The sequence below is a fragment of the Leptonotus elevatus genome, chromosome 5 (assembly GCF_054856555.1).
Source record: "Leptonotus elevatus isolate MCC_2025b chromosome 5, RoL_Lele_1.0, whole genome shotgun sequence".
Taxonomy (NCBI): domain Eukaryota; kingdom Metazoa; phylum Chordata; class Actinopteri; order Syngnathiformes; family Syngnathidae; genus Leptonotus; species Leptonotus elevatus.
In genome coordinates, this window is record NC_141243.1 from 8845010 (window position 1) to 8866691 (window position 21682).

The 21682-nt window shown below is 41.3% G+C and overlaps 1 protein-coding gene across 1 annotated transcript; it reads right to left on the reverse strand.

The window, feature by feature from the left end:
- Positions 1-859: 859 nt before the first annotated feature.
- Positions 860-20991, reverse strand: cspg4ba (chondroitin sulfate proteoglycan 4ba). Its single transcript, XM_086076957.1, has 10 exons — positions 20741-20991; positions 16360-16523; positions 11338-14913; positions 10766-11239; positions 10095-10271; positions 6499-6697; positions 6056-6187; positions 4886-5058; positions 4617-4800; positions 860-3998 (listed from the first exon to the last, which is right to left on the reverse strand). Exons 1-10 carry the CDS (start codon positions 20832-20834, stop codon positions 1945-1947), a joined length of 7227 nt encoding a protein of 2408 aa, XP_085933083.1. The 5' UTR covers positions 20835-20991; the 3' UTR covers positions 860-1944.
- Between the last annotated feature and the right edge of the window lie 691 nt (positions 20992-21682).

Genomic DNA, 21682 nt, shown 5'->3' on the forward strand with positions numbered 1-21682 from the left:
CAGACGTCACTTCGACGGATCGTACAAGAGGTCTTTCGACACTAACAGTATGAACGACTCCACACTAAGAGCTGTTTTGAATGCTGGATTGTGGCCCTCTCAAAATAGGTACTAAAAGAAATATATATGAAGGCTTCACTTCACATTACTGTGCTTGCTCCTTGCCGCCTCGTGGTTTGGCGAGTATGAATATTTTAAGACTATCAGCAATCGGAATAGTCAAGGCTAATGAGGCTAACCGCTGTTCTCATCCACAACCAGTTCATTTGACTGCTCTCTGACCTGCAGACATATGAAATCTGTGTCGTCTTGTTGGTCGGACATTTCGCTGCTCCACCTCGGATCATACGGGCGAGTCAAAAGTCCTCTGAAAATTGGAAGGCTGGAAGACAAGATGCCTAAAAACAAGTGATTAGCTGTTAGTCAACTTTAAGTGTTACTTGATGTGGATTTTTAATGTTGACTTTACTCATCAACTAATTGTTTCAATTCCCAGTAAAAAACATTAAAAAGAAAAACGCATTGAACCCAGAATGAGACAAAACTGGGGGAAACAAAAGAGTATAAAACTGTATCCAGCACTAAGACACAGAAGGCTAATATTAGCATTAGTGAGTAGAACTGGGGTGTGCTGAGCAGATGCATAATTAAATTGTCTTTGGTAACAATACTTGTGAAAGTCAGACTAATAATAGTAATAGCAAAGAATCGGTTTCTGACCTTTTGTCGTAAGATGTCATTTTAGTGCAAAGAGTAGTGATTCCCAGCAGGGTATCAAGTCCTTGTAATGAGAGTGATCCTAAAAGCTACCAAAGCAGAATTATTAGAGACATTAAAGCCTGTTGAGGAGACAATTAAATAGTTTAAAGTGGTTTAATAAAAATGTGATATAAATAAAATATGGCATTTGTACATCATGTAGCTTACATCATTTAGAGATTAGCATACTGTACACAGGGTATAGGATTCTAATCAGTTCAGTATAAAATAATATATTGTTTCCAGTGATTATTCAGTACCTTCCATTGACAGCAGCTTTTCTTTAAAACATCCCAAACCATAAGTACCACGATACATTTCAGTCCATTTTCTTGGGCTCTGAATGAGCCCTGATGACAACAAATGTGAATGCGGCATTTCAAATCAGAAAAAGAAAGCGTGCACTGTAGAGTGTTAAACTTTAAACATTGCATTTGTTGTTCATACATGCTAGTAGTAATAACATTATGCAGTAAAATATGTGTTCAATGAACAGTCTTTACTTTTTCATCAGTGATCAGGCCTATACATAGCATTTCAGTTCAGAGCGTCCCACTTGCAACACATACAAATAAAATAAAGGGGGAAGGGGAGGGGGGTACCTGAGTTTAGAAAATATATAATCAATTTAGAAAATCATGTGGTGAAATTAATGCTTGGACAGCACCTGCATCAATTGTCACAAATACCCAGTGTTCATGCACCAAACTTACATAGTCACTATTTGTGACGTTTAGTAGTAACAACGGCACCCTCTGGTGGTCTTACCAGGTGCAGCGGCGGGACCATTAAACAAACAGCAGCAGGGTGGACTAATAAAACAATGGTGGTTGGATTCTTCCTAATGGCTGTCTCCAAGTTGCCCAGAGGCAGCAAACATGATCTCATTCTTGTACACTCCCCTTAAAAGCACTAGCGACACTAGACAATTTCCCCCAAAATTTCACATATTCTTACAGTGTTTAACCAGGATTCAAAATCAGTGTCACTACCTGGACATATTCATAATGGACAAAACGTCTTTGACGATATTGCTTAACTCGTTCAGTATCATTGATGGCTATAGATGTCAAAAATCCATTTTAACTGGGCTGGCAGTGAATGAGTTAAAACAGGGTTTGAATGGAACCACTAGTTTGCTCTCAAAGACATTTTGGACAATTCTATGCATCCAACTATTTGAGCTCAAACCCAATACTGATTCCTCTGAAGAGAGGGAGTGGCAGTGTGGACCGTTTGTGAAAATGCAGTGGGAGAATCACTGCTCCAAGAGCTTACAAGAATGTTGGAATCGACAGTGTTGTAATTGTACGGTCGCTGGTTCCGTACCAGTAAGTGGCTGAGAGCAGGGCTACCTGTGCTGGTGGGGCTCAACGGGGTGACAGTGACAGTGGGAACGGCGGTGCTCCTATGGGTCTGGCCCTGGTCTGACTGGCTGCTTGGAAGACCGGGCTCCCTTGGCGTGTCGGTCCTCTGCTTCCGTCGCCGGTGGTGTCGAAGGTAAACAACAAGCACCACGAAAATGAGCACAAGCAGCAGCAGAGCGAGCAGCGGTAAGATAACCAGAAGCGGGTTGGAGCTTTTTTGCGGGTAGGATTCCACACGAACGGGCGTGTTGATGAAGGGGAAATGATCAGATCCTGTGGTCGGTTTACCAAGAGTTGTGCTGAAAATGCTTGTTCGATTGGACTTCCCCCAGCGGCTGCGTTCTTTGAACCTTTGTTGGTTTTTGCTTGGCTGCTGGGTGTAAAGGACAGCTGTGGAGCGCTCTGGTGAAGTGGCTGCATTTCTCGGAGTCTGGATTGTTGTCTGAGAGGGAGATGATGTTGCGGCCACAGGATTTTTTGTGGTTGGAACATCCGCGGGATCATACGGCACAATGGTAAAATGGAACTCCCCTTTAGCAGGTTGGATGTTATCAGCTTTAAGTAAAAACACCAGTGAGTCGTTTAACTCTTGAACTCCTGTCATGTTGGCATTCAACTCCAAGGCGATTTTTTCTTGCATAACATCCTGGAAAGTGAAAGACTCAAGAGGTTCAGATTTCCGCCACTTTTTAGTCTTTGGCCGAACCACTTTCCCGTAATTGGGGTGTGACAGAATTTCAAACACGGGGTCACAGCTACAAATATCAGCCAGCTTAGAAGCGTCAAGGGAAGCGGAGTTCAGTTTTACAGCAATCCCACTGGGAGCCTTAACACGTTTGCCAACCTGGATCAGAGGAGTGACAGTGATATTTAGCACTTGCGCGCTCAGATTGGCCTCAGAAGTGAAGGCTGCGAACTCGAAGCTGTCTTCCGCCGACGTGAGATTGGTCATGTGGTAAGCAAGACGTCCTGTCCGTACGTCTTCCTGATCAAACTGTGATACCTCTTGGGTGTCCAGCAGAAGTTTGCCAAACTTTGGTGGTCTTGAAATCTGGTAGTGAATTGTGGCGTTCCTGCCATTTGTCTTGGCCGCAAGGTTGTCTTGTGTTAGAAGAACTGCTGTGCTGCCCTGCTCGAGTGTCAAACTTTGGTGGTTGACCAGAGAGATGATGATCTTTGTCACATCGAGGTTGAAGAGTTTGTAAATTGGCTTATGGTGGCCATCCGTCACACTGAAATAAAACACGCCTGGGGTAGGGCTACCGTCATGGATAAAATAAACACTTCCATTATTGATCTGGGCTTGAGTGAAGGCTCCAATCGATTCATTTAATCTTCCGTCAAGCGCTAGGTATCCATTATTTGGCTTGCTAATCACAGAGAAGACAATATCATCAGGGGGATTGTCTAAGTCTTCCACACTGAGGTTGTCCGGCTTAATGGCTACAGTATCTCCTTGTACCACAGTCAGACTGGGTGCTTTAGTCTTCAACACAGGTGGCTGGTCATTCACAGCACAGATCGCAATGTTGAAAGACTCTTCGATAACATCAATGTCGTCCACGGGCCTTTGAGCCGTTTTGCCCTTTGGGTTGACCCATGCGCTGAAGGCGAATGAATCGTGAGTTGTCTCAGAGTTGTCGTGCTTGTAGGTAATGCCGTATTTGTTGATGATGAATTGAGAGAAATTGGGTTTGTCCTTCGTGAGGTTTCTTTCGCCCACGACAATGACACCATGCCGTGGCAATGACGTCACCTGGAACCAGACTTCATTGGCGCTCCGCTGAGGCAGTGGCAGCTTAGACATCAGGTTCGTTGCGTCAAGCTTGGACTTGTCAATAATGACGCTCTCTCCTTCCGTTACTTGAGCACCTGGTATAAAGGAACATGGTATTATTCCAAGGTTTGAAACTTAAATTCGCTGTAAAGTCAAAATAAATATGTCGTCTAAACAACAAAAAGTTGAATGATTATAAAAACAAAAATTGGTATATGAAAAGACCATTCTCTTCCGCCTTCTCTTCCTGACATGCACGCAAATCAAGGCAACAATAAAATGATTTCCCTCCCACCCCTTCGTCACTCTCCTGTTTTTCTCTGCAAAGTGCGCGAGCACTCATGGCCGACAATGAGGCGCTTTAAAGCGGCAACTCCAGCGGAAAGATGCACTTTCAGGATGCAGTCATAGCAAGCTAGCTAAGTGCACCTTGCAATTGTGCCAGATAACCACTGATGCACCAGCTGAGCTGTGATTGGATATTACCTGAGGGGAAACTGTGATGTCATTTCCCCTCAACAGCAAGTGGCAAAATGGCCGCCATCTGACATTGATAAAAACTGCTGGATTTTGCTGTTTAACTCATATTACACTAACGCAATATTAACCAAAATACCGTATTTAGACTAGTGGGGGTTGACTTACCCTTTAATAATGTATAATGTATTCACAAACAACTCAAAATTAACTTCACAGATTATTGATGTTGTTACCTGTGTTTGCCAAAAGGACTGTGTTATGTTCAGGTCCTGTATTCTCATAGGAGATATCAATCTTGAAGGTCAGACTCTCCAGAGATGAAGGTGGTGAAGCCACAGATAAGGTAAATGCGTCCATAGCTTCCCAGCCCACTGACTCAAAAGGGGTTTGAATGTACAGGACCTCTTTCCGATCCACCTGACGTACAATCACAAGAAATGCATCACAAAGTCTGAATTTGTCTTGCTCAGAAGCTAGAAAAGATCTCCTGTTCTCTACCCACCATGTCTTGCGTGAAAGTTGAAATGTCAACTGAGACGTTTTCAGACTGCTTCTTCACCAGGCGCCCCAGTTTAGGATGTCGGATTACACTGAATGTAATTGTGCGGTTAGAAACACTGCTGACATCGTTGGTTACGACTTGCAATTCCTCTTTTGAAATTGCCGTTGAAGACCCTAAACAAAAAAAAAAGGCGTTGTTTTTCTCACAAATTAATGATCATGAAGCATTTGTTGTGCCGTCCATCACGTTCTACTATGCAGTTCGGCTGGAACGAGAATTCTACTAAAAGCCTTTTGTATTTGTAAGACACAAAATGAAGCAAACATACTTTTTAATAGTATGGTGCAAATGCAATGTGAGAGTTCATTAAAAAAAATTGACTCATTGAGATCCTTCTACTTTAGGAGGATACTAATAAGACATGCCAATAATAGATGAATGCAACACCGAAGAGGCAAGTGAAGAGATCACTTCTCGTGAGCAGCAGCATCCTCATCTGTCTCGGTGATGGTACAGACACTTCATGGAAACATTGTGAAGCCATTATATGACCATAATGAGGCATATGCAAACATTTAGTGAAGAGGGGATTTACCCAAGGCCAACCAAAGACATTTGGGGAGTGTGAGAAAGATGAAAAGACATTCATCTCCCTGCATTGTGAGAATAATTCATTGTACTCCTCACACCATCAAGCTCCCCTAAATTGTCTGCTAAATCTCTGATCCTGTTTGCAAAAACTCTGCTTCCTCAGACAGGAGTGTAAAGCTCTTCAAATAACCACTCTGGGAAGAAGCAGCAGAGCATGCCAACTGGCTGTTTGCTACTCTCATAATATCCTTTTCTTCCAAACTCGCAATCTAGACGGCTGGAAATCCCAGGAAAGCTTGCAGACAGTCAGCAGCCTATTTTTAGCTCAACTGTATGAAAATAGCATAGCTACCATTAAACATTATTAATAGCAGCTCTGATTAACTGTGTTTTGACCTCACATCAATTGGTGATAAATTATTTAGCAGAAGAGAAGTCAGTATGAACAGATGATTGCACAATGAGTAGAATACAGTAGACATACTTCAAAATAGTCAGCTCTTGGTTAGTAAAGTGCAGATGAATTAAATATAGAGGCATCAAGATGAAATACCAGCTAAACTTCATGGTTTGATTTACCTGGAAATACCTTAAGGGGGCGATTTTGCGCCAAATTGAGGACCAAGGCTCTTGCAGTGATGCTAAAGATCTGTCTGGGAGTAAAATTGACACCGTCATTGACTTGGAAGTTCAACCCTCCAGACATGGCACCTGAAAGAAACCAAATTTCAACATTAAATCATGAAGGTAGGAATTGCTGATGACAAATGCAAGTAATTCATGCAAATTATGATTTTTTTTTGTCAATGACACCATTTATTTTCAGAAATAGAGTATTATTATCAAGCACTAAAAATTGTGTTAATTTACAGGAATATAAACATTTGACCTGAAAATAGTTTGGTTTTAACAGCAAATGTATCACATTGGCTGCATTTACATCAGCAGCGCCCCCTAGGGGAGGCAAAAGAAACAACAGCTATTTCTTGCTGCTTCCCAGCCGACTAAGAAATGACTTTTACCTTCATGCACAAACAGCAGCTGCCCCTGGTCTATGTGGGCCTGGGTGAAGTTGAGCACAGGTGTCATTGGAGCACTCTTTAGAGCCAGATGTCCGTTGCTGGGAGGGGTCACCATGAAGTGGAGCTCCTCCGGGGGCGTGTCGAGGTCCTGCGCCCTCAAGTCCTCCAGGCTGATCGCTGTCACTGAGGACACCCAAACCTTAAAACAAGGTAGACAGACATAAATGTGTGTCAACAAAAAACAAAAACAGTCAGCTTTAAAAAGACAGGCTTAAAATGTTTACTATTTTCTCAATGAAGTGCTTAAAATCTCCACAAAATACCACAAACTTGTGGATAATTGCACCTTTGAATATTAAAAATGACAAATTTGTAGTAATATGCTAATTTTGATTGTGATATCAAATTCTATAACAGAATAGGATGTATAGTAAATACCAATTGACGGTATCACAATATCACAAAACAGCTGCAATAACACAGCTGAAGGCCATTGGAGGCATCTCATCTGTGCCCTTTATTTCTTTATGACACGCAATGGACACGGAAAACTGCGGATGTTCAGCTCCAAGGCTATTTTCCCACACTGTTCTTTTATCTCCTTTAGCCTTTTCCCATTGCACATCATCCAATGAAGCAGAACTGATAAAAAAAAAAGAGAAAAAAAAAGTCTCCTAGATAAAGCACGAAAGGACAGCATGAATGACCGGTAGAAATGTGCTAACATTTCCAAACATATTAACATGCATGTTTTAGAAGGGGAGGAGTTTACTGTAAAATGCTCTTTATAATAATAATTTGATTTAAAAAATAGTTTAAAAGATTTTACTGGCTTCAAAACGTTATCAGATAAAATAAGTCATTTTTATCATGTATTTTATCACGTTTGCTGTTCAACTTGTCGATACAGAGTGACTGCCCCTTTAAGAAACATTCTGACATTTTCAGTGACATTACAAGCATGATTTAATCTTTCTTCAGGAGAAAATGAAATAGTAATGTTGCAGAATAAATACACTTACATTTACCAAATGTCGTCATATTATGTGTGTCATGGTTAACGTGTCCATTTTCTGTCATAATGAAACATCAATTGATTAAAAAAATATATATCAGAAATTTTAAATAGCCAGCTTGCTCAGTGAATCATATTCAAGGTCCAGCATCCTGCGCTGTTCAAATACTACAACAGGCTTACATATTTGGCAGTTTGCATGTGCATTGTCTGTTTGCAGTTAATTTATATTAAAATTAATAATAAAACAAAAACAAAAGAAAACTGTGACCGTAACCAAACATCTACTTGTTACAAAGAATATGTTCAAAGTTCGATAGAAATTGTCAACATTTTGGGGGTGAAATGTGGAAGTCTCAAAGCTACCTTATGGTGATGTTGACTTGAGCGTGAATAGTCGTTTGTATATATGTGCCCTGCGATTGGCTGGCGACCAGCGCAGGGTATACCCCGCCTTAGCCCAAAGTCAGCTGGGATCCTAATGAGGACTAGTCTAGCGCTATAAAAAATAAATAAAAAACGGATAGATAATCAATTGTATTATTAGGAAGTTGTCGGGGTACACCATCTAATAAAGTGAATTTCACTCTGAGTGAATACTGTAAGAATTCAGACTGTAAGCACACATTCAAGGACACTGAAAATCCAAAAGCCTCATGATGATGTGCAAATTTAATTCCAAGGCAAAACTAGCGAGCTGTGTAAAGAGTTGACAACAAAGAATGAGCTCCTACTTGCTGTGCCAGAGCAGCTATTGCGTAACGCCGCCACGAACACAGGTCATAATTCCCACAGGCAGTTGTGCAGTGAAGATCCAAACTATGACAGTGCTTCTCTTTTGTTGTTGCCAGTGTCAGTTATGGCTTGGAAAGTCTTACAAGGAGCATTGTACAAAGCACAAAATGGATGTCACCTTGTTCTAAATAAAGGCGAATGTGAGGACTCATCTTGTCATTCTTGCAAAAAAGTGTAAGGTGACTAAAATTTGTATATTTTCTTTATTATTGTTTCAGTACCCCTTCTCTTTTCCAAAGATTCATGACTTAGTGTAGAGGAAATGGTGTTCAAATTACAGGCTTTGACTTAGTGGAGATGAAATGATAGGCTTTGCGCCAATGTGTCACATGCTCTGTGAGTAAACTGCTTTTACTGGAACAGAAGCACGGGGTCCTTTTTCAATTAGCACCTGTAAGCCACACACATGGGACCCTCACACTTCCCATCAGCAGCACCACAGAACGCCTCCTCCATATGTGCGTGCTAATCAGCATCCCTCCGGAGGGAATGGCAAGCACCTCGAGCACTCCCCCGCTTAGCAGCAAGTCGCAGCGGGGATCAGTCTGACGAGCGGCGTCAGCGCTGATTCAAATTCAAAGACACATAAGATCAATTTGCACAGTCTCCTAAAGACCTCACGTCAAATCTCAGGATCTCCATGGGGTTCCAAAAGATCATCAAGCTTTAGCGGTGGAGATGACAGCAACCCTGTCAACACTTTCTCAACACTTTTCATCCTATTATATAGAATACATGACGAGATTACACGTGTTCAGGTTTAGAAACAGTACTGTACACATCTTGAGTCACAGGCAAATAGACACATCTATTATTGTTCTATTGTAACCTATAATTAGCCCCCCCTCCCCCCCACACACACAGTGTTTAAAATATGTAATGATGTTTACAGCCAGCTAACTTTTAATGAGAGAAAAATGCGACAAAATAAAACACACAAAGTATAGAGGTGCATCTTAATAAATTAGAAGAAAATATAGAATGCAAAAGAAAACATAAAAGAAAAGTTCAATATTTAAAAATCCATTTTACCGTTGTAGTGAATCTATATAATTTCACTTATCAAATTTTGTACGTTTTTCAAAATCAAATTTATTCAGAGACCCCTGTGTATAGTTACCAGCTATTTTAGTTTAGTTTATTGTGTTTTTTGTATTATTGTTTATTGTAGCTAGTTTATTGTGAACGACATGGTTAGAAATCAAGTGTTTATTTTAAATTTGAGCAAATATATATTATATTTTAATTTTTGTTAAAATATTTTGTTTCCACAACACTACATCATTGTCCAAACTAACTATGAGCAATTTACATTAAAGTACAAGACAGCCACCTTGTGGACAGCAAACTGTTACGCACATCTGTTGAAACTGTATAGTATGCAATGATCCATCACTTCTATAGTGTTTTCCCTAATTAGGGTCACAGGTGAGCTGGAGCCTATTCCAGCCGACCTTGGACGATAGACCGGGAGGAAGCCAGCGTACACGGAGGAAAATCATGTAAGCAAGATGAGAACAAAAGCTACATAGAGTCAGGAAGGCCTGAGACAAGATTTGAACCCAGGACATCTGCTGTATATTGGTCACATAAAATTATTACTTCTCAATACAAAATGTTTAGAATCTCTTAAAAAAACAAAAAAAAAATTAACTTAAAAAACTGTGTGTGGACACATCATCCTCAACATCTCTCTTGCAACAATACACACATGAAAAGTGTCCGTAAGTGCATTGCCAGATATACTAGTAAACGTTTAAAATATAGAGCAGCGGTGTCAACTCACCCTGAGGACCCTGTTGGCGGTGATAACAGGGGGCTCGTCGTTGACAGCTGTAACTTGGACGAACAGCGCGCAAGCCTCACTCTGCTTCCTCAGGCCTGTGTCGTTGGCAACCACTGTGAAGTTGTCTGCTAGCGTTTCGCTGCTGTCGTGGACGTAGTAAATGAATTCATGTTCCACCTGGTAAAAATTTGCAAATCATTAGGATGAATGTTAAGTAGATACAGAAGAAAGACATTAAAATAATTAGTCATATTAGGAGAGTCAATGGAACTTGAAAATATTATTTTTAGTACAGATTAAAGTAAATTTAGTTTCTCACAATTTACAATGTACTTGGGAACCAAACCTCCAATTTGTTCAGATTTAAAATATTTTTTCTCCCATAGGAAATAATGAACATTTAATTTATAATTTTTTCCAATCTAATGCTGGCTTTGCCATGTGATTACTCAATTCATTAATGGGATAACTGCTAGAATCTGGAAATTTTCCATAGCTGCAGCCCTATTAAACACAAATTGTTTAGTTAATCCTTCAGATGTTGACTGAGCAAAATTCATAAAATGTTCATGTGATTTTAAATTGTATTTTTCCAGAAACTTGCTTTATATCCACATTAAAATTTGCAGTAGCTTTGCAGTAGTTGCTTGATTGTCTGTGAAGTACCATACCTGCCTCCTGCTGAAAGTTGTCAAGGGCACACCGGGGTGTCGGGAGTGCTCGATGTGGCCGTGATGTGGGGGCTCGGTCACATTAAACAGGAAGTTCATTCCAGCAAAGTGTCGGTTATTGACTTCAAGTACTTCCTTTGTCAGGGCTTTATAGCCACCCTCTTCCACGGTGAAATTGTAGACTTGAAGTGGGATGAGGCGGGGTATGATATCGACTGACATGCTAATATCGCCTACGTCGGTGACGCCATTGGTAGCCTCCAGGGTGAAGGTGTCGTTCACTTTGTTGGGCTCTGCCTGCACGTACTGGATGTTTCCGCTGTTAATGTCCTTTTGGGTAAACGTCTTGACGGGAGACTCCTTGCTTCCGACGTAACGTTCGTCAGCTTCCACAAAATGCCGGAGAAAGCCATGATAGGGTCCCGTCTTGACTGTGAACACGATCTCAGATGGCACATTGTCCTCATGTGTGACCTGTGTGTCAGTAGGAAACACTGTGTGGTTACATTTTCGACAACAACAAACACAAAGACAACAACAAAGACAAACCTGGCAACGTCTCTCACACTAACCTCAAGTTTTGTCTCGTCAATCTTGACTGGTTTTCCTTCCTCCACCAGTAGATTGTTGTGATGCTGAACAATGGGTGGCCTCTGATGACTTTCCAGGTAAACCTTCACGTTGATCCTCGCTGCAAGGTGCATGTCGTTAGCCGTTACTGTCAAGTTGAAATGGTCTGCCAGATGTTTGCTGTCATCATGTTGATAAGAGATGAATCCTTTCTTGAGGTCAGACAGTGTGAAGGATTCCACCACTATTTCGTCTCGGTAAAGTCTTCCATACTTAGGCGTGTCATCCAACTTGAATGCAACTTCTTGGTCATCTCGAATATCCAGATTTGATGTGATGGTAAAATTATTGGTGGACAATGCAACGGACTGTCCCTTTTGCACCAGTAAACCGGTGTTATTGCCATATTTCAAAAAAGGGTCCTGTGCACTGATGTCTAAAAGACTTGACACAAAGTTTTTGCCATCAGAGACAAAGAGCACAAACCTGCCGACGCTTACGCCTTTGTGAATGAACAACACTTTCTTTTCTTCTAAATCCTTTTGCCGAAACTCAAATAGTCGATGATTCGTGTCATTCGCCAGCACCAAATCTCCCATGGGAATTCCACGACGGATGTAAATCAACTGACTGTCATCAAAATCTGAGTCTGGATCATGGTAACGCAAATCTTCAACAGTGAGCAGCCTCTGTCCCTCTCTTACTACATGGAAAACTTTATCAATGACACGTACTGGTTTTTGATCATTGACAAGTTGAATAGATATGTTGAACGTTCCTTCTTTGGACCCAATTTCATCATCTGCGATAAAAGCTTTGAAACCTTGGGTGGTAGAGACAATGAAAGTGAACTCATCCTGACTTGTTTCACCGTCATCGTGAACATACATGATCCGGTCCTCTACAAGATCTTGATTGCTGAAGGTTAAGATGTTGTTATAGCTTGAGTTTGAATTAGACTGAGTAATACGGGCAAGGCTTCCATGTTTGGGACTACTTATCACAGTGTAGTGCATATCCTGAGTAAGCAATGTTTCTGCAAAGAGCTCATTTTTTGTGATCAGCTTACTTTCCCCCTCCTGGAGATCCAGTCCAGCATTCCTGATGAAAACATTGTTAACATCAGCTTTAATTGAAAACTGAAAATCATAGTTCTGGGACTGAGCATGTTTGGAAAACAGGTGAAACTTGAATCTGTCAAGTGTGTCCTCATGAGGCCGGTCAACTAGTTCATAGCGTACTTTTAGATCACTGACATCTCTTTGGCTGAAGGTTGAGTTCTTTGTCAAGACTGTAGAGTCCAGTAGCAGTTTTCCTTTCTTTGGTGTGGTGAGAACCCTAAAATAGAGATCCGCCTCAGAAACAATCACACCCTTGGTTGCAGCAAACAGATACTCTGAGTCAAGTGTCACTTTCCTAACCTTATCCAAATTCATAATTACATTCCTCACCAAGTTGTACCTCACCCAATTCACGGTGATTGGGAAAACGATTTCTGTGGTTGCCCTTGCAGCCACAATGACCTTACATTTAAAGTAATCAGTGGCATTGGATGTCTGGATCTCGCGGTATGTGCTAACATACCTCAAACGTCCTTCTTTTTCTAGAAGCCTTTGGGAAAACGAGTCAGTGGGCCTCCATTCACCACTTGAGTGAAGTCTCTGGAGCTCTCCATACTGCGGCTGTTCAATGACATCATAGCGGATGTCAATCACTTGTTTGACAGCGTTGGTTTCTACAGACAATTGTTGTGAACCAATTCCAGCTATTTCTCCTTGATTGACATTCAGACCTGTGTTGTTAGCAATTTTATACTCAAGTGCTACAGTCATCACCCTTAAAACTACAGTGTTACTAACCTTCTCCCCATCACTGACTCTAAGCACTATCCTTGAGTTTCTAACCCCTGTGTGAACATAATACACTCTCAATTCTTGCAAGTCTGAGTGAGAGAATGAGGTCACCGCTGTTCCTGGGTTGTTTTCAATTTCCAAATAGCCTGCGTCTGCATTCAGGTTCCCGAGCACAGTAAAAACAAGATTGCTATAGTTGCTGTCAGTGTCTGTGGCCTTCAGAACATCTGTAGCGAGTCGTTTTTTTGAGTTCTCCACCAAGACAAAAAGATTGCCTTCGGGGAGACTCAATTCAGGTGCATCATTGGTGGGTGTTACTGTAATGTTGAAGCGGTACAATTTGCTAGCCCTGAGATAATCCGGAACTTCTTTCCGACTGCTGGATGCTATTGAAAACATGAAGAAGTCATCTGGATCTTCAGAGCCTCCATGGATGTACATTACTCGTTCATGCCAAAGGTCCAACATGCTGAAGGTATTCTCGGGTTGGTCCTGATCAACATCAAGCCTGATCTGACCATGCATTGGTTGATCTTGAATTTGGAACACAATTTGAGACTGACGAATACCAAGCGTCTTGAAATCCAAGAGCACCTTGATGTGTTTGGCCTCAAGAGATGCTCGGCCGCCTTCTTCAACTATCAGGGGTTTTACTTGAACGAAATTAGAGCCATACCTTCTGTCCAAACCCCTTGCAAGTGTTGACATGTGCAGTGACGGTGTTGGGGTCACCAAGAAAAACAGCGATTCCGGCACACTTGTTGGACTGGTAGAGGTCAATGGCACTGGTTCTTTCTCAGGTTCACAGCCAACTGAGATATCCTTTGTGACGACTGCATTGGCAAGCCCCACCTTCCCTGCGCTCACTTGAATATTCTTCATACATCCTTTGAAGGAGCCTCCACGCATTCGTTTTCCTGACACGGACATCAACTCAACCGTTCTGACTTCCGATCTGGTGCTGTCATCGATGCCGCCAATAAAAACGTAGCCTTTAAACTGCAGCCCCTTTGAGCGAGAGCTAATACTGCTTTTCACCATTTCCCCATCAACAGTTAATTCAAGCATTTTAGAATTTAAGCGCATCTTGATGGCATGCCATTTCCTGTCATTGATAATTGTAAGTGAACGTAGCTCCGTTTTGCTACCACCCTTCCCAATGATAGCCATTAGCAAACCTTCTTGAATCTCCAATGCCACAAAGTCCCCCTCTTTGGCAGAACTGTACAGGACTATGCCCTCTCTGGCTGAAGTATGCACAACACACTCGAACACCGCTTCTTTTTGGCCATTCCAGGAGGGAAGCGAAACGTAGGCCCTGGAGCTAAAGAAGCTAATAGGGTCCTCTTCTGTGGCAAAAAACTGGGGACTACAACCTAGCGACACCTCATGGACAGTCTTGAATCCAGTGTATGGCCTCAACGATGACAGCAAGTCATGTTCATTGAAGACGACATCCTCCATGCAGCCTCGAAAGCCAATTAGGTCTCTGGGGAGGTAAAGTCTGTCAAGGCCAACTGAACCGCCTACATAAATACCATCTACGATGTTGAGAACATGATGGGGGCCAGGGATCTTTGCACTTGTGTGAGAGTTCTTGTTTACTGTCAGAGTGACATTGTGCTTGAAATGGTTGACCTCCACCGAATGCCAGGCAAGATCATTAAGATGCGTGCCTCTCTCGGATCGCAGTAGTTGCTCCCCAGATCCCAAGTCTAGTTTCAGCTGGGGAAAAGAAAGACACACTTTGTTACAAGACAGTCAGACACACTTTAGTTGAGGCCTCGTGTTAAAGGATGACACCTGTTGTTATAAGGGTGGAATTTGTCTGAGATTCCAAACAGGAAGAGAATGATTATCCCCTTGCCTTGAGCCATACCCCGAGTGCATCATGTCACCTTCTCAAACTAATTCTGATGACATGCTTGCCAAGGCTTGCTGCTGAGTCCCTGCTAATCGAGCGCGGGCTTCCAGGGAGAGACGCTCAAGCATGACTCACAATTGTTCACTTGTGCCAGTGAACCCAACAATTATTTGGTGGCCTGAGCCTGTTGAAGGAAGAGGGGATGAGCAGGCCCTCCCCATGCTCACTGAACGAGAGTCATGAAACACAGTGTGATTCACTTTGTACTTTTAACAAAATAGTTGCTTGACTTTACGAAAATGAATTTCTCAGGACTTTTACCTTGGAATACGTAAATTAAATGTTTCCATGTATGTTCACCCTGTATGGAGATTTAACCTGGCAGAGCTGCTTAGAGTGAGATTAGGAAGAATCAGAAATTTACAAATGTATTTTACTCCTAAATCCTTCCAGCAATATGCACAGGTTCTAAAAAATAAACCATCATTTTATGTCAGACTTTACAATTAATTTCTTAGCATGGAATTTACTTCCTTCTAAATGCAAAGTCATTCAAATCGTAATATGTCCATCATTACTGGGCAAAATAAGCAGGTAAAAGTCAAATAAGCGTGTGTGAAACCAGTAGTGGTTTCTAGCATGTGTAATTGTGTATAATGTGTGGCTGCACTGGGCGACATTGCTCTGATGCCCCAAAATTTGTTTGTGCTATAGAGGGGTCTCACACAGGGTGCCATTCAAGCTAGGATGGCCACTGTATGGAAACAATTATCAACTTTGCCATTACAATTAGGACTTTGTTTTAATGTTAACTGTGTTTCCGTTTTCACTTTTATGATTATCAAAACCGACTTAAAACAATGCTTGAAGTAAAGTTTATATTGATGTAATGATGCCAAGAGTTTGATTGTAGAATGGATTACTTCTATTAAAAATGTATTTCCTACAGTGATTGTAAATCCTAACAAAATAGTTAATTCCCAATGTTAATCATGCTTATAATATACAAAATAGAATTAGGAACACACACCAGACAGCCTTCAGAATGCGCAGCTGTGACATGAAGGGACTGGTATGGAGCTAGCACTCAGCCCACGTCACGCAGACTTGTCTGCTTGTGTTACCGGGTCGAAAGACTGACACTGTCAGTAGAGCTGGAGTCATCGCTTCGGGTCGGTCAGCGATGGTGTGAGCACAACTTTTTGTAGGCATGCATGTGTGTGCTCATGCAATGTATGCTTGAGTGTGCTCATGCAATGTATGCTTGAGCACATGTGCTCATGCGTGGGGGCAATGGATGTACCCACCTGCAGGCGACCGGCATTGAGCTCTAGTAGAATATAGTCGCTCTGACCGGCGGCAAGAAACAGCAGGCCATTGGTACTGGAAGTTCGGAAGCGAATGCGGAGCTTGTTATGGTCGGACGACTCTGTTGCCTTCAGCTGTACAAAGCCATCGCCATAAAAGGACGCTGGGGAAAAATAGCAGAAAAGGGAGTGAAGCACATTTGTTTGAAAAAAAATAGACAAAATATTTCTCACATATAACTCATTTATTTTGCTGAATTTCACAATAATCAATTATGGTCATAGTATATCATTGAGAAGAAGAAAAACAAGGGCGTAAATACAGAAAACCAGGAGTAGGTAAAGTATTGTGGCCTTAATATAGCACACATCTGACATTTAGATAGAAAAGCACCAGGCTAATTAGCATTCTGGTTGCCCTTACAGGAGTAGCGTGCACGCATGTGCGCACAAAGACTTCAGAGCACATTACATTTCTTTCCAGAGGGTCTTAAAGTAACCTTAACCTAAAGTTTCCATGACCTTAAGCAAGTTTTTGCCTGAAAATATTTAGCATTATGCACAGTTGCTGTTCATGCACAAAAGGAAAGCATGCTGACAGTGTACATCATAAATTTGCTTTACCATGCATCTCTGTTGGACAAGCTGTATTTTTTTGTGCCATAATTAATAATTCACACTTAAGTACAATAGCAGCACAGTCATGAATTCAAATGAGTTATTGCATTTAAAAAGAAACACACTTGGTTTGAAAGCAAGTGGCTTTTAAATTTCAGCATGCCTTGTGAGTTTAGCAGGTATATCATTCGCATGTTCAAATGAAGGTTCTGGATGAGCCAGGCAAGTTGAGACCCATCCTTCCCCGAAGGAGACCTTCAACCTGAACATGAAAGGTTCCCACCATCCCCACATTTTCTAAGGTCACCAGTTCTTGCAACGGTATACAAACAAGGGCAGATCCATCTGTTTCTTCTAGCTCACTTCCCTGACATTTCACATCAGCCTGTAATCTAGACTAATGTGCTCTGAAGCTGTCCCATCCAAGCCTTCATGCCCAGGCACCGGCAGCATGCTTTTCAATCAACTCCCACTGACATAATTCAAAGATCCACAAACATATTTGCTTCTGTAGTCAAATACATATCCCCCGTTTCTTCTTCCACCTGACGCAAAGGCAAAGATAAAGAGAGAGTAGAAATGAATGACTACTAATTAATTAATGTTTTCTTCTCTTTTTGTCCTTCAAGGCAAATTAGCGCAACAAACCACTAAACCGTGTTAATTAAAACTACAGCCATCACAGTATACAGTGGATGATCCTACAATGGGGGCTTTAACACAGTGGTTCTCAACCTTTTTACACCAAACACCACAGAAAAAAAAACTCATTACTGGAGAGCTCCAAGTTCGACCATAATAAACAACGTTAAAAATACAGTTGCGTAGTGTATATGTAAGTTATTTAGTCTTTTTTTCTAGTTTTGTATTATTTGTGTCAATTAAAGACAGACATGACAGACGGACAGACAGGTTAAGTGGCTGGATTTCCTGCGTAAGATCAATGAAGAAGCAAGAAAAACTTCACAGTGTTAATGTGGGCTGCTTAACAATGTAGGTAGCTTTCCCCACCCCCCCCCCCCCCCCCCCACACCTTACCTTGCATAGAATCAAATGCCATCATTGTATCAAACACATTTTCTCCCCACCACTTACTTCATTCATTTAAAGGCAAATCTTTGTCATCTAAATGTAGAGTTAATTTACATATATATCTCCCGGATGTCTTTCTTGAAAAAGTACATTTCTTCTTTTATTTTATTGTAATATTTTCTTATACTGCGGTCTCCAGGAAAGCATGTTCTGGATCAGAACAAGACATAATCAATCATCATGAGTGAGTTCCACATCCATGAGAAACTTGTATCTTAAAATGCTGTTCGTTTCGGTTGACAATGTAAAAAAAGAAGTAATGATTTTGACAAATTTTTGTGGTGAGGGTGGTGGTGCAACTTCTTTTTTCTTTTTCTTTTTTTACAACATTATAAAATGGGATCTTTTTCAAAATGTTTCTTAATTTTCAATGGAGAAAATAGGTGAATACAGGAGATAAGGAGATGTGAAAATCAACAATTTGTTGCTCATGCAAACTAGGTTAAACTGTTCAGCCTTGGTGGAGCTAGTGTTTGCTCCACTGAGTGCATTCTAGTTTCTTAGGTATTGTTTCTATTTGTGGTGACGTTTAATTAGCAGTTATTACCTGACTGTCCTAGATTTAAACTCTTGTCATTCAGATGCAAATGACATTGTGTCCATTAGGGAATCATTAAATATATAAAGCCAAATATAAACAGAATTATTTGGCACAGACAGACGGAAAGTGCATTTACTGCTCATCCCTTTCAGTGGAAAGAATGAAAAAAATCTGTGACATTTTGCCCTTTTACTGTACTGACAAGGATGGACATGCACGCTCAGATTCATTTTGATGCGACTACAATGACGTTTAATATGTCTGACTGACTGTCACGCTCACTTAAAAACACAGGTCTTCCCTCAAAATGCACTTGGCTGTGCAGAGCTGCATTCTTAGAGAGTAGTGGAAAGAGACCAATAATTGTTGTTTCTGTTGGAGGAGACTGGTGTCAGCCGTTTCGAGACATAAACTCTTGAATCGTGGACATTTTGGGAACGAAGGCAACGAGAGAGGCGGAAATTGCTACAAGTAAGAAGAAGCATGTTCTGTCAGCACAGCACACAACAAAGCCTGTCTAATTAGAGGCAAGGCCAGAGCTTGTCACTGCTTGTGTGCCAAAGTTTATCCAACAAATCGGCAATGCAACTTGACTCAAGTGTCTCTTTTTGTTTGTCAAAGCCCTACATGGGGAACTGGCTTCTTACAGAATACTCTAGTAATCTGTATGGGCACAAAGGGAAGCAAAGGGGATGTCAGGAACAGAAAGCTCGCAAGATTTGGAGACGTATCAAAATGGTGCCGATAATTTGGACATGATGTGCGACATCAGCATATCACGTGAATCACCAGCACATCGCATTACGGTTATATAAATAAACTTGACTTGATTTGTTTTATATTGACAACCTACAATTTTTTTTCATTCATATATTTACATAATTATGAATTAAGTACCATTACAGTAGGGAGTCGGGACACTCGGGCGCCTTTCAAATAAACAGAGGATTCAGCAAATGTTGTTAGAAAAAATAAATGTTGGTTGCCCATTGTCAATTTGTCACATAACGAGTTGCGTCCACTACTGTTGCTATTTTCAATGCATGATGGAGTGAGTGAGTCACAGTGAAATTATTCCTGATTATCGCCACTGGCACAGCCGGGATGCGTGAAGTCCACTGAGTTTATATGGCACATGCCCAGGATGAAATCAAGCAGACGAGAGGCTAATGTATACACATATGAGTCACGAGTGTAACAATGTATATTGCCATAAAAATAACACACATGCACAGCCTTGACCCTTGGGAAAGGAGGCTGAAGTCACTTGAGTGTGTTATTGTCGTCACCATACTCTTCTTCCTGTGCAATGAGTGTGCTTTGCTGCACTGCTATGTGCATAAATGTTTCATACCAATCATTTCACTGAAACATTATGCTGTTAACAGAAACATACAACATAAAAACTTGGTAAACCTGCACAATATTTTGACATCCAATATTTTGACAGCCCCCAAAACAACTAATTTTAATTTAATGCAAATGTATATGTTAAGAAAGCAAGATTCAAGGACCAAAAAGACAACAACAAAAAACATTCATTTTCTGCTCATATACTGTATCTCACCAGTCAGACGAAAAGAAACATGAATAGTTAGGTTACTTCGACTCAGACAACTATTCACACTTACATTTACACCTATGGACTTTTTTTTTTAAGTACATGTGAAATATGCATGTGTATTGTATTTGGAAAAAAAGACCGCAGTGCCCAATTTGCACTACAGTGTCTAACTCTCTATGGTATGAAAATAAAGTATTATTTTTTATGCAGCTTTTGCATTGGATGCCATTAGACAGTATTGTACAGGTGTCCCTAATGAAATGGTCGGTGAGTGGACAATATGAGAAATCACGGCATTGCGTTGTAATAATGGTGACTTAACACTACAGTACTTTAATGAAATCGTTGTAAGCAACATGTCACTTGAAATAACAGCTAGCAACAGCTAACGCCACTTTTGACCTTTTTATGTATGTGTTGGTAGTGGTAGCCTTACCTCTCTGCTTTCAAATACTGAATGAATGTAAAAAAGAAAAAAGTTGAACCCAAAAGAGGGCAATGTACAGTAATCATGCAGCAAGAGAAATTATCCTGGTTTGTGAGTAGTTTTAAAGTAGCTCAGTTACCTCCCGACGCTAGCTCGACCAGGAGCGACCACCAAAGCAGCCCGCAGAGCCACAGCACTAACTTCTTCGGGGCTCTTTTCCCAAAGGAGAACATTTTTCTTCGCTAAGTCGACATTTCACATGCTCGCACACGTTGGTTCTCTGTCTTCTTTGGCGTGTAGTTAGACACGGCTTAACAGTTTGGTTGGGTTGTGCGTGAGGAAACCGCAGCAAAGAGTGGACCACCGAGCCCACCAAGCACTGGCTCGAGACAGACGACGAGAGAAACTCCGCCTCGTGAGCGCGCGGCGAGTGCGCACGTGAACGCGCTTCCCAAAATAACAGCACAAAAGACACGAGTGGCGTGATTTATTTTTGTATTTTATTTTACAATTTTAAGTCATGAGCAGTGGGTTTTTACAACAGTAATAAAAGTACAGCGGAATTACTTGAATTCTTTGTTTGTTTTTTCAGGCACGTTTGCCGGCTGGTCACCTGTTGCCAGGCGGAGTTCACTGGGCTCAATCACATGTGCCTCTTAGCCAATTAGAAAAATGGTATGTGTAACCACGCCCATTGTGCTATTTAAATGGTAAAGATTGAAGCAAAAAAACAAACAAGAAGTCATACACGCACTAATGAAATTTCCCATTGAGGCAAAACATTAACTAACGTAATAAAAAATAAAATATATACTGTATATTTAAAGGGACTGCAACATGAAAAATCTACTTTTTAGAGCTTTTAGCCATGTTAAAATGCTAATTCCTCACCAAAAACATGACCAAAGTTGTGTTTTCCTCCATTCGACCCAGTATGAGAAATTCTAGGTTATTCTGCTCTCCAAGCACCAGCCCCTCCCAACCTGAGAAAACGAGCTGTTGGCACGGTTTGACGTCATTGCGTGCGGCCCCACCCCCGCACGCCCACTTTCTCTGAGACCTCCCTCCATGGGATAATGAC